The sequence below is a fragment of the Leptodactylus fuscus genome, chromosome 6 (genome assembly GCF_031893055.1).
Source record: "Leptodactylus fuscus isolate aLepFus1 chromosome 6, aLepFus1.hap2, whole genome shotgun sequence".
NCBI lineage: Eukaryota > Metazoa > Chordata > Amphibia > Anura > Leptodactylidae > Leptodactylus > Leptodactylus fuscus.
Window position 1 is genome coordinate 53,382,443 of NC_134270.1, and position 13,159 is coordinate 53,395,601.

Consider the following 13,159-nt stretch of genomic DNA (forward strand, 5'->3'; position numbering starts at 1 on the left):
GCACCCTACACAGAGTAATGGCTGATAATGCTCCCCTCAAAGTATAATGCTCCATAGTGTCAACCAGACAGTACAAAGCCACATTAGTGTCCCCCCCCACACACACAGTATAAAGCCCATTAGTGCCCCCATGCAGTATAATGCCCCATTATACTGTATTGTGTAGAGCAGGGGTAGGGAACGTATGGCTCTCCAGCTGTTGCAAAACTACAACTCCCAGCATGCTTACTTGCTCTGCTGTTCTTGGATCTCCCATTGACGTGAATGGAGCATGTTGGAAGTTGTAGTTTCACAGCAGCTGGAGAGCCGAAGGTTCCCTACCCCTGGTGTAGAGGGACCAATAGCACAATATACCAAGTGGAGGTCACTGAAGGCGCTTTTTGTGTATGTGCATCTTGACTGTTCGCTAATCTCTAATGTGCCAGTTAGAGATATTGACCCCCTCTACTCTATTTGACCACCAGAGAAGGCTAAATTGATATGAAATATTTCTATAGTGTAATGGGCCTGAGTGATCCTCACAAACTATAATGCTCCTCTGTGTTGCCCACAAAGACCCTAATGTTAGTCGGGAGAATCACTTACCTTCCATTTGCTTTCCTGTTCAGACAGCAGGGACTATTTATGATCCCTGTTGCCACTATAGTAATGTATTAATACCTTAACGGCAGCAGTTAGGCACTGAGTGTTTCTCCTGACTGCTGTCATTATGGAGGCAGGGGTCTAGACAGTTTCTGCACCCAGTTCCTGTTTCTGATCATCTATATTCTTTCCCTCCCTCCCTCTGCAAATTGCTTTCAGTTGCTGAGCCCTACTAAGTACCAGAAACCCTGAGATGGTAAAACTACATTAAGCCATTACATAACTCCCTGCATCCTAATCCCAGGTCACTACAGGCCCTTCCCTGGTGACTGTTCAAGACAGCCTTACCATCTATAAACCAGAGATTGTCCCAGGTAGCTCTCCTTTGAAGTGATTGTGCCTTCTGAAGTCTTTATACTGGTGACTGTCTTAGACAGACTCCATAAGTCTCTTTAATGAATTGACTTAAGCCTTGTTCACAGTTCAGTACTTAATCAATATTTCCCATCCTTTTTTTTTTTAAAGCCAAGTTCAGAAGTGGATTAAAAAATAAGCATACATCAGAATACACTGTAGGTTTTCATGTTCCAAAAATAAAACAAACCAAGTAAACAACACTGATCAATTACTGAAGTGTGAACAATTTGTAAGCGGGCCTTTCCAGTTTGTTGTTATAGCGAATAAGACAGCCTTCAAAGTCTCTGTACTAGTGAACGTCCAAGACAGCTTGTTCAAGAACTGTATCAGCAATAGTAATCTGTCCAAGACAGCCATTACAAGTCTCAGTCATCACAGTGAAAGATAACCTTCTAAAGTCTCTGTTGTGACCATCCAAGAAATCCTTCCTGTGTCTCTGTACTAGTAAACATCCAAGATAGTCTTCCCAAGTCTCTGAATGGGAAGTCTTAATGGGAGTCTGTCAGCAAGAAAATCAATATTAAATTAATAACAGTACCTTGTAGGCCGGCTTCTACACTTTCCAAGATAGAGCCCCGGCAGAAGATGAAATGTACCTGAATCCCTTTTCAGCTAATTTGCAGAAGAATAAAGTGCAGATTTTCATGAAAAAGGAGCTGCAATGCTGAATAAGAAAGGCATCTTTGAATAGTGTAGAAGTCATCCTACTAGACATTGTCATACCCAGTGGCATAACTAAGAATGACTAGGCCCCAAGGCTAACATTTCACAGTTTTATGCCCCATAGTGGCCCCTGCACGCAGTATTAGGCTCCATAGTGACCCCTGCACACAGTATTATGCCCCATAGTGGCCCCTGCACACAGTATTATGCTCCATAGTGACCCCTGCACACAGTATTATGCCCCTAGTGGCCCCTGCACTCAGTATTATACCGCATAGTGGCTCCCGCACACACTATTATGCCCCATAGTGGCCCCTGTACACAGTATGATGCCCCATAGTGTGGATGTGGATTTCAACTACCCAATTCTTGTTCTCTTCTTCCACACTCACTTTCAGCACCAACACATTTCTCGGCTGAGCTGAGTGTTCACGTATATAAAGGTACCAGGTGAGATAACTATTGGCTAAATAATTGTCTGGCCAACAGCTATTTTACATATGTGGACATATGAGCTCTTAAAAGTCTCAGTTTCATTTTTTTCTAACCCTATTTAGTTGGTGCAGATGAAGGGTTTCATTGAGCCAAACAAACCCAACTGAAGCAAAGTTCGCGAGTGTGCCCCACTTGGGTGTGGTAGTCGGAGTTAACATTCTGACATGAGTTCACAGTTGCTCATCCTTTATCTTAGGTGTGGTTTCCTCTATGCACCTACAGTGGTCTCAAACATGCAGCACTATAGAGGTTGGAAAAGTACAATTCTCAACATGCCAAGGCATGCTGGAAGATGTGGTTTCCCAACTGCTAGGAATCTAAAGGAGGAAGACCACTGCCATCGTCAAATCTATCTATGGAACTTCTCAGCTGTATGATGTACGTGAGTCATGAAAATAGAACATGCTCTTTTTTTGATGAATTGGACTCTCAGGTCCGTTTTCACAGATCCAGTTTGCCCATTAAGGTGAATGGTTGCATGAAAAACTGAATATATATTCCATAGCACTTTACAAATCAGAGGACACATGGACAATATCGGACAAAGAAATACCATATTTTTAGGACTATAAGACGCACCTAGGTTTTAGAGGAGGAAAATAGGGGAAAAAATTTTGAAGCAAAAAATGGTAAAATATTTAATATATGGGAGTTGTAGTTTTGCAACAGCTGCAAGGCCACATTGACAGGTGACCCTGCAGCTGTACGGGGACGCATAGAGTGTTTTTTTTTGCGGGGCCAGAAGTACTTTTTAGTTATACCATTTTGGGGAATATCTATTGCTTAGATCACCTTGTATTGAAAAAAAAACCCAGTGGTTTATGACATATGATTTTCTACTTTTATATATATATTCTAGGGACAGGAGGTGATTTAGAACTTTTATTTATTTCATATTTTTATTATATATTTTTAAAGCTTTTTTTTTTTTTTTTTACTATTTTATTCCCCCCCAGGGGCTTGAGCCTGCGGTCACTTGATTGCAAGTCCCATAGACGGCAATACAACTGTATTGCCGTCTATGGGACATTCTGTCTATTAGTATTACGGCTGGTCATAGACCCAGCTGAAATACTAATATATAGCAGTGACAGGCCTGGGAGCCTCATTAGGCTCCCGGCTGTCACCCGAACAGGTCGGCTCCTGCGATATCGACGCGCAGGAGCCGGCCTGCAACTTTACAGGTACGGGGCCGGTGGGGACCGGGCCCGGGGGAGAAGGGGCCACCGATACTGACCCGGCATCCGCTGTACTAGAGAGGCGGGTGCCGGCGAGGGATAGACGCTGGCACAGGTGCCGGGGCCTGAGACATCGCTGCGCTCCTCTGCCTTGCATGAAGCCAGTGGCGGGGGGACGGAGGAGCGAAATAGCATCGCCGCTGCTGCTGTTGGCTTCATGCAGGGCAGAGGAGCGCAGCGGTGTCTCAGGCCCCGGCACCTGCATCTATCCCTTGCCGGCACCCGCCTCTCTATTACGGCGGGTGCCAGGCGCCACATTCAGACTATAAGACGCACCCTTCTTTTCCCACCAAATTTTGGGGAAAAAAAGTGCGTCTTATAGTCCGAAAAATACGGTAAACATATCAAGCAGTAGGAGTGAGGGCCCTGCTCACAAGAACTTACATTCTATGAGGAGGTAGGGGGACATAAGAGGTCAGAGGGTTTGTTTGCAACAATGGTTTTAGCCATCTTTCAATAGAAAATGTTATGTAACTGAAGCAGTGCTGTGTAACTTCTAGATGGAGAGGACAGGATCTGAGGAACAGAGGAGGAAGGTCAAAAGGTGTTATCGTTCTACACCTCCACACACTACATAGTGATCAAGTCACGTTATAAGCCTGACTAAGCAGATGTGATTTTATGGCAGTTTTGAAACTGCTGTAGTTGGGCATTAATCAGATTGTCCAGGGTAAAGCATTCCAGAGCACCAGTGCAGCTCAAGAAAAGTCTTGGAGACGGAGTGGGATGCTTGGATAACAGAGGATGCAAGTATAAGGTCATTGGTCATTAGGGTGGTAGACAGTGACGAGATATAGAGGGGCGCAGTGCCATGAATGGATTTGTGGATCAGAATGATAATTTTATATTATATTCTGTGATGGATGGGCAACCAAAACATCAACTGACACAAGGTAGATGCATCTGTGTACGAGTTTGACAGAAAGATGCGTCTGGCGGCTGCATTCAGGACAGATTATAGAGGGGAGAGTTTAGTAAGAGGAAGAACAATTAGAAGAATTGCAAAAGTGAAGACAAGACAGAATAAGAGCCACAATGAGGGTTTTTGATGTTTCCACGGTGAGAAAAGGGCGAATACTAAAGATGTTTTTGAGGTGTTGGTGGCAAGAGCATGAGTCTGAATTTGTGAGGTAAAGGTGAGATCTGAGACAGATACAACCCCCAGACAGCGGGCATGCTGCCTCTGTGTAATAGTAAGACCGCAGACAGAGATGGAGATATCAGGGTTAGGTCAGTTACTAGATGGAGAAAACACAAGAAGTTCAGTTTTTGAAAAATTCTACTTCAGATATAGAGAATGCATGTTGTTAGAGACAGCAGAGAGACAGTCACTGGTGTTCTGTAGTAGTGCAAGGGGTGATGTCTCAGGGGTGATTTCACGGGGTGAGGTATATAGCTTGGTATCATCATCATAAAGATGGTATTGAAAGCCAGATCTGCTTATGGTTTGTCCAATTGGGACTGTGTATAGAGAAGAAGAGGAGAGGGTCTAGGACTGAGCCCTGAGGAACCCTAACCTCAAGAGGTAGAGGAGAAGAGATAGCACCTACAAATTATACACTACATGAGTGGTCAGAGAGCTAGGAAGAAAACGAAGAGAGCGGTGTCCCTGAGGCCAATAGAGTGGAGCATAGTGAGGAGAAGTTGGAGGTCTACAGTGTCAAATACTGATGAGAGATCCAGAAGAATCAGTAGTGAATAGTTCCATTCAAATTTAGCCGTCAAGAGATTGTGAAAAGACTTCAGGTGACCATAGTGGCCACAGAGCTGATGTCACTCCAGATGGACAGTCACCATTTTGGCCAACAAGCCCAAATTAGAAATGTAAATTGCGGAAAAGCACTTTAGGGATGATTTCCTCACAGCGGTAACATGGTGATTGACAACTTATTGTACACAGGTGAAGGATAATATTTCCTTTCATGTTGGAGCTCTTCAGTCATTGATTGATACCAGCGCAAGTCTGAATCGCTGCCAGTTTATACAGTCTAGGAGCTGAATTTTCCACCTACATCTGTCAGACAGGAGAAGAGTGATATCAGTGTTTTAACCTGAAAATCCAGTCTGGACAGGCCGGCAATTTCTGTCTCTGAGCAGTCTCTGTATTATTTCCTAATGTAGACGGTGAATGATTTGTGATTATTTGTATATCTGGAATATAATGTAACACTATAAAAAGACCTCTATTCACTGCACCAGACTTGGCACTCTTCTTTTCGGTTATAACTTGAGGTTCCCTGGGCACCAATGCAAAACCTGTGAAGGGCGTCCACCTACTATGTGCCTATTATAATAATGGTGCATCCTTGTTTGGTTGAGGAGCCAACCCAATTGTCTAATAGTTATTGAAGATGTGTGGGCATCTTTAGTCATTGGTGCTTGTGGTGAACCCATTGGTGATACGGTGGCTGACTATATTATAGCTCACAACCATTAAACCATTACACACATTAAGGGTGCATGCACACTACGTAACGCCGGGCGTGTATGAGAGCCGTACACGCCGGCATTACGGCAGACTGCCGAACACTTCCCATTCACTTCAATGGGAGCGCTCGTAACAGCGGCGTTTACAAGCGCTCCCATTGAAGTGAATGGGAAGTGTTCGGCAGCCCTGCTGTAACGCCGGCGTGTACGGCTCTCATACACGCCCGGCGTTACGTAGTGTGCATGCACCCTCAAATTGTATCTACGTGATGCCTGACACTATTTGATATGTATCATGGCAGGTATTATATGAGCACTATGACTGGCAATGTTGGCACTACTATGTATCCTCAGTAGTTGCTAATATATATATATATATATATATATATATATATATATACATATACTGCAATCCTTGGCACTAATATTCTTGTGCGTCTTATATAGTCGGGCAGGGGAGGGGATTACAAGAGGTGATATGTACAAGGTGGTGACAAGAGTATAAACTGGATGAGTGTCACCCTGTCATTTTTCCAGTGTCATGTAGCTATACACTGTTATCAAAGAAATAGCCACAAAGGAAACCTGTGGGAGAGCTCGGCTATAATGACAGGCCAGGTGCCAAGTTCAGATTGAAAGGGCCGGGAATAAGGAAAAGGAGGAAGGGAAGCCACAGCGGAAATACTGATCTTGAGTTGTCATGACTACTAAGTAACTAGAGATCAACAAGGAAGTGGCAGAAAACCGGTCAGATTCAAGGACTATAAAGCACATTTATGTTTAGTGCTGTTTTCCACTTTACGCCTTTTGGTAAAATTTGTCATTAATAAAACTGGCTGCTAATGTCATTCACCTATGGGTGCATTCACACTGAGTAAACGCTAGCTTATTCTGAACGTAAAACACGTTCAGAATAAGCGGCGTCTAAAGCAGCTCCATTCATTTCTATGGGAGCGGGGATACGAGCGCTCCCCATAGAAATGAATGGGCTGCTTCTTTCACTCCGTGCAGTCCCATTGAAGTGAATGGGGAGTGCCGGCGTGTACGCTCCGGCATGAGCAGAGCTTGCCGTATACGCCGGCACTCCCCATTCACTTCAATGGGACTGCACGGAGTGAAAGAAGCAGCCCATTCATTTCTATGGGGAGCGCTCGTATCCCCGCTCCCATAGAAATGAATGGAGCTGCTTTAGACGCCGCTTATTCTGAACGTGTTTTACGTTCAGAATAAGCTAGCGTTTACTCAGTGTGAATTCACCCTATATGTGCATAAATGTATCTGGAGGTCTCAACATTGAAGAGCACTACAGTCAGCCTCTAAATAGTCAGAAGTGGCTGATACCATAGAGCAATAGATTGCTAGATTGAATTTTTTTTTTTATTGCAGGAAATGGAGCGCAGTTAGACTTTTTTTATGTAGATTATGATCCCCATATAGGGATCACAACTTTTTTTTTCTCCTATCGGTATGTCTGTTGGATGGGAGAAAATCCACACAAACACGGGGAGAACATACAAACTCTTTGCAGTTGTTGTTCCTGGCGGGATTCGAACCCAGGACTCCAGCACTACAAGGCTGCAGTGCTAAACACTGAGCCACCGTGTTGCCTCAAGCACGGTTAGACTTTGTAACCCCTCTCCCACAGATCTATAGTACCTGACACAACAATATAAGTGCGCCGCTGTGTCTAGTACATCATCTCAACTCTTGGGCCTGTACTTCCCTATTGGCATGGATATGAATTTCATTATATCAGTAGGGCAGTAGGGCAGTGAAGTGGTTCAACTCGTTCTCCCTCCCACTCTTTCTTTCATAGACTTGTGTTGTGATACCTAAGTGAACTGACAGTTGGAAGACCAAGACTGAATTTAGCAGAGATTTTAGAGTGAATGTCTTTTTTAAATTTAGATTGTGAGCCCAATTTACATTTTTTCCCTAGCAGTATGTCTTTTTTGGAGCTTGGGATAGAAATCCACACAAATACAGGGAGAACATACAAACTCCTTGTAGATGTTTTTTTTGCCCTTGGCAGGATTTGAACCCAGGACTCCAGTGTTGCAAGGCTGCAGTGCTAACCACTGAGCCACCATGTCGCCCCAGAGTGGATGTAAATTTTGAACGTAGGTGGGAGGACGAAAAGAGCATGATAAATGAAGACATTTTTCTTTGAGAAGATATATTACAATATACATTATATTCTTTTGTACTATGAGTTTATCTTGAAGAGTTAGAGACTAGAAATGAGCGAACAGTGAAATATTCGAGATTCTATATTTGTTTTGAGTAGAGCCTCAATATTCGACTACTCGATCAAATATCGAATCCCATTACAGTCTATGGGAAAAAATGCTCATTTCAGGGGAAACCACTATTCGACTAAAGGAGAGTCACCAAGTCCACGAGTAGCAGGAGCAGAGTGTTTAGGAGGAGTTCTGTGCAGTTAAAGTGCACGGACCCCATTATAGTCTATGGGGTCCGTGCGCTTTAACTACACAGTGCATAATCTCCCTCAAAACCGCAAGCTGCCAGCTCTTCCGACTAGCAAAGACGAGCCTGCGGCAAATCAACATTGGTTCTGCAGCAAGCTCGTCCTTGCTAGTTGGTAGAGCTGGCAGCTTGCTGTTACGAGGGAGCTTACTTTTTTGTCATAGGAATGCATTGACCAGCGTTGATTGACCAGTGTACAGCATTCGGCCAATCAACACTGGTTCTGCCAGAGGCTCGTTTGTGAGGAGGTGGAGTCTAAGATCGGAACACAATGGAGACTGCTGTGGTCTGATCTTAGACTCCGCCTCCTCACAAACGAGCCTCCGGCAGAACCAGTGTTGATTGGCCGAATGCTGTACACTGGCCAATCAACGCTGGTCAATGCATTCCTATGAGAAAAAGTAAGCTCCCTCGTAACAGCAAGCTGCCAGCTCTCCCGACTAGCAAAGAAGAGCCTGCTGCAGAACCAGCGTTGATTGGCCGAATGCTATACACTGTATAGCATTTGGCCAATCAATGCTGGTTCTGAATTGAATATTTAATAGCTAGTAGTATTCGATCGAGTACGAATATTTCGAATACCGTAGTATTTGATTGAATACCTACTCGATCGAGTACTACTCGCTCATCTCTATTAGGGACCACTTAAAGGTTGATTTCAGCTCCCGCCATGTTCTGCAATAAAAGAATACACATAAGGTGTGTGTGAGACCCTGGCTTGGTCACTTGGGATAAATATGTATTTTACCTGCTAAGTGTGTCTTTGTTATTTTTTAACTCTCTTGATGTCTGACTATTGTCCAGCTTTCTCCTCCCCTCTGTGCATCCATTCATCGGGCACCATTGGGAGGTGGTGCTGAAGTGAGTCCAGATATGGTAATGCACAGCGGAAAAACAGAACTGAATGGTCACTATCAAACCCAAATCTGATACCTTGAGCAGAGACTAGTGCTTACTAATAAGATGTGGTGTGATAAATACAGATGTAGCAGAGCTGAATTCTTTCATTCTGCAGATTCTCTGCATTTACAGAACTTTTCATGTACACAAAATCACATACACATGATAAAATTGGAATTCAGTAAAGATAAGCTAAAATAAATTTAGACTTTCTAGTTTAGACTTGCTACATGTTCACAGTATGTCGTGAAAAAAAATGTCACACTCCTTCCCCTCAGGCCCTATACTAACTATAACACAATGGGAGATATTTGCTAAGTTAAAGGGGTGGGCCACTTTAAGAAAAATATTCAGAGAGAAATGGCAATGTTTGGATAATAGAAAGTTGCACAGTTTTCCATTGTACTTTCTTTGTCAATTCCTCTTGGTTTTCTAGATCTCTGCTTGCTGTCATTCATTTGGCTTTTTCCCAGTGGATAAAAATCAGCCCATGGTCACATGATATACAGTCCATGGTCATGTGATGTACACACAGGTGCACAGCTCGTTACCAGGCAGATGTCTGGCTACTGTGCTGAGACTATAACAGCTGTGCAACTGTGCGTACATCACATGACCATGGACTGTACATCACATGACCATAGTCTGATTTTTATCCACTGGGAGAAAGTCAAATGAATGACAACAAGTAGAGATCTAGAAAACCAAGAGGAACTGACAAAGAAAATTGTACAACTTTTTATTATGCAAACAATAACATTTGTTTCTCAATATTGGTCTGAAAGTAGACAACGCCTTTTAAATGCCCTAGAATTCTGGCTTAATGTACACCAAAGAAGTGGAATACATGCCTTGCACCAATATTTACTACTAGGTGTTTAGATACCTTTAACGCTTCAAGTGGCTATGGCATACCAGGAAGGACCGTGGCTTAAATACGGCACATGAGCCAAACTTGCACCAAAATAGTGACATAAATAAGTCAACCAATGAGTGGTAAGAAGTTGAACAGTAGTGTCGGACATGTTTAGCAAGAAGCACCAAATTTATCATGCAGTAATAAATTTGGCGCATCTTTAGACTAGCTGGTGCTTTGTATATTAGGTAGCATTAGTAAATTTGCCCCAATATTTCAGTTGGTTGTGAAACATATTATACTGCTGAGGGCGGGTTCACACCAGCGCCCGATCTCCGTTTTAAGGTTTCCGTCTTCTACTGACAGAAGACGAAAACCTGGCAGACAGTGTGAGCGCCTATGAGCGTTTTGTGCTCTCCACGGCGAAACCGTTTTTTTTTTTAACCGGACACAAAGTCCTGCATGTCCAACTTTGTGTCCGGTTAAAAAAAAAACGGTTTCGCCGCAGAGAGCACAAAACGCTCACAGGTGCTCACGACTGGACACTTTCCAAACCCATTCAAATTAATGGGTTTGAAAAATGACTGCAGGTTTCTGTCTCCTGTCCATTTTCAGAGATCGTGGCGCAGATGTGAACCCGCCCTAAATGCAGTTATATTTTACAAAAGTTCTTTGATACTTCAGTAACCGGAAGCTCCTGAGACCCAATGCAAATCTGTAATAGGGCCTCTCACCTACAGTGTACCATTTATAATACTGGTATCTTTTTATGCATATAAGGGGCTTTGGTAACCCCCCCCCCCCCCAAGCACCTGGGCATGGGTATGATTGCCAGCTCTACACCCCCATAGCCACCCCCTGCTCTACAAAACTGTGTTGTTCAGGCATAAGACACATTTCTTATTTGGCTTTGATATTTAGATGTTTTCACTGCTGCTTCCCCAAAATAACTGCAACTCTAAAAGGCTGGAGAGGAACACAATGGACCAGTGACATCATCACTTCTTTCTAAAGTTAACTTACTGTTTCCCTCTACTTCCATGCCTGTCCCCATTTATAGATCACCCTCATACCAAAGGGAAGAGACATACATGACAGTAGAGACCATTGTTTAGTCTATAGCCGTCCTCTATAAGGTAATGTGGCATTTGTCATTGTGTCTTCTGTCACTTGCAATAGCTACCCCAGATCCCCCATCCCCCACTTCTCATGTGACATCTTGTACAACAATCTTCACACACATTACATTACAAAGTGTTCATTCTGTAATAGTAGTCAAATACATAGGGAATCTATTCTGTATAGCTGTATCAATGTATAGTAAAATACATACTGCACTAGTATACTTTGGGGTTGATCTATTAGGCCAAGCTTCATAGGTTATGTTTCATACTGTTGTGTGTTTTCTGTATGACACTGTAAGGCCCTGTTCACATGGCGGAATTGCGACTGATTTTGGGACGGATTTCACCCCAACATCAGTGGCAGCCTCTGCCTTGACTCTGCCTCCCATTGTTCTTAAAGGGATTCAGAGATTGGAGCAGGACGCTGAAAAAATAAGTGTTTTCCTATATCTTGCCATAGATTCCCAGCCATTCTTCTGGGCCTAATCAGTTGTGGAAAGCCACATCAGAGAGCCATTGGCCCAAAATGAAGAGTAAGCCAAGGTGGATGTCCGACTCTAATGTAAAAAACATGATGGAAAATTTCTTCTGCCATGTTTGTTACTTTTGTAATGAAATAAAAAGTTCTGCTTATGGACTTTTGGGTCTGTTTTTGGCAGTTACCTGCCATACAAGGCATAAAAAGTCACAAATGACCCCTCTGTAACATAAAGAAACCAATATTATAAATGGCCCATGGTAGGTGGGGCGGTATTTCAGATTTTGCATTGAGGACAAGCGGTTCCTTATGTGTTATTTGTATGGCAGTGTTATATCAGCCCTGTATGATACTGCTACAGTACATGTTTTCTGCATAACATTTGTATGTAGGTTGTGTATGCTATAATTTTATGCTCTCTATAGGGCACTATTGTGTAGTATTATTGATTACCACTTTATTTTGGTATTATTTTAGGTAAGATATTGCAGTATTGTATTTCCCTCCACAGATTTGATCCATCCTTCTGTATAGTTGGGGCAGCTATACCTCTTGCAGTGACTTGCTACATACTGATATAGTGACATATAAAATGTTTATTTGATGTAGCGATAATTAATGTGGGAGCCATATTGGTTGTCGGCCCTTAAAGATTTTCTCTGTTCTTTGCAGGACCCAAGTAAGGAATGCTTCACCTTAAAGTTCGATCTGAATGTGGATATAGAGACAGAAATTGTACCAGCCATGAAGAAGAAATCACTGGGGTAATTTTTATACTGTTCTATATATCCTCTGCTGATTCATATCATAATCTATCTTCATAATCACTAACACAGAGCTCCAGTCCACTGTTTTCCTTCATACAAGTGCTCTCTACAACAATAAGCCTATTTTCAGACGACCGTGTATGTTTTGCAGTCCTCAAACTTGTATTCATTGTTACGTTTTTGCTGACCGTGTGTCATCAATGTGTCATCAGCACCAATGCCATATGTCCGCAAAAACTGACATTGTATCATCAGTGTGTGTTCCAAGTTTGCGGACCCACAAAGTGCTTACTTTTCATGTTCTGCAAATACGGACGGCACACGGATGACACATGGAGTACATCCGTGTGCTGTTTGTGGTTTTTAATCTCCCCTAGGCTTCTATGGGTGAGTCCATATCGCAAACACTGAACAGAGTAGGGCCTGCTCCATATTCTGCAGCATGGACTCACAGTCCGCACACTGATCCTTGGAATAAATGGTAATATGCTTTTGCCCATAGAACAGAATGGGTCATTGTGATATCCAGGAGAAACGTGTATAGCACACTAATCTTGCCCACGGTTGTCGGCAAGGGGCTTAACAATGAGGACCTATCCCAAGCATAGGTGTTTGATCAGTTAGGGTCCGACCTCTGGGGCCTCCATTGATGAGCACAGTGCAGAGGCAACAACATGTCCCTTGTATTGTATACACAAGCACAATGACTGGAGCCCTGCAGTCCC

The 13,159-nt window shown here is 43.2% G+C and overlaps 1 protein-coding gene across 4 annotated transcripts in view; it reads left to right on the plus strand.

The window, feature by feature from the left end:
• Positions 1 to 13,159, plus strand: part of PLEKHG5 (pleckstrin homology and RhoGEF domain containing G5) — a 214,883-nt gene that overhangs the window by 143,295 nt on the left and 58,429 nt on the right. For all 4 annotated transcript variants that reach the window (XM_075279964.1, XM_075279965.1, XM_075279966.1 and 1 more), the window contains one exon: positions 12,340 to 12,431. In XM_075279964.1, the coding sequence (XP_075136065.1) occupies positions 12,340 to 12,431 (92 nt within the window). The remainder of the gene's footprint in view (positions 1 to 12,339; positions 12,432 to 13,159) is intronic.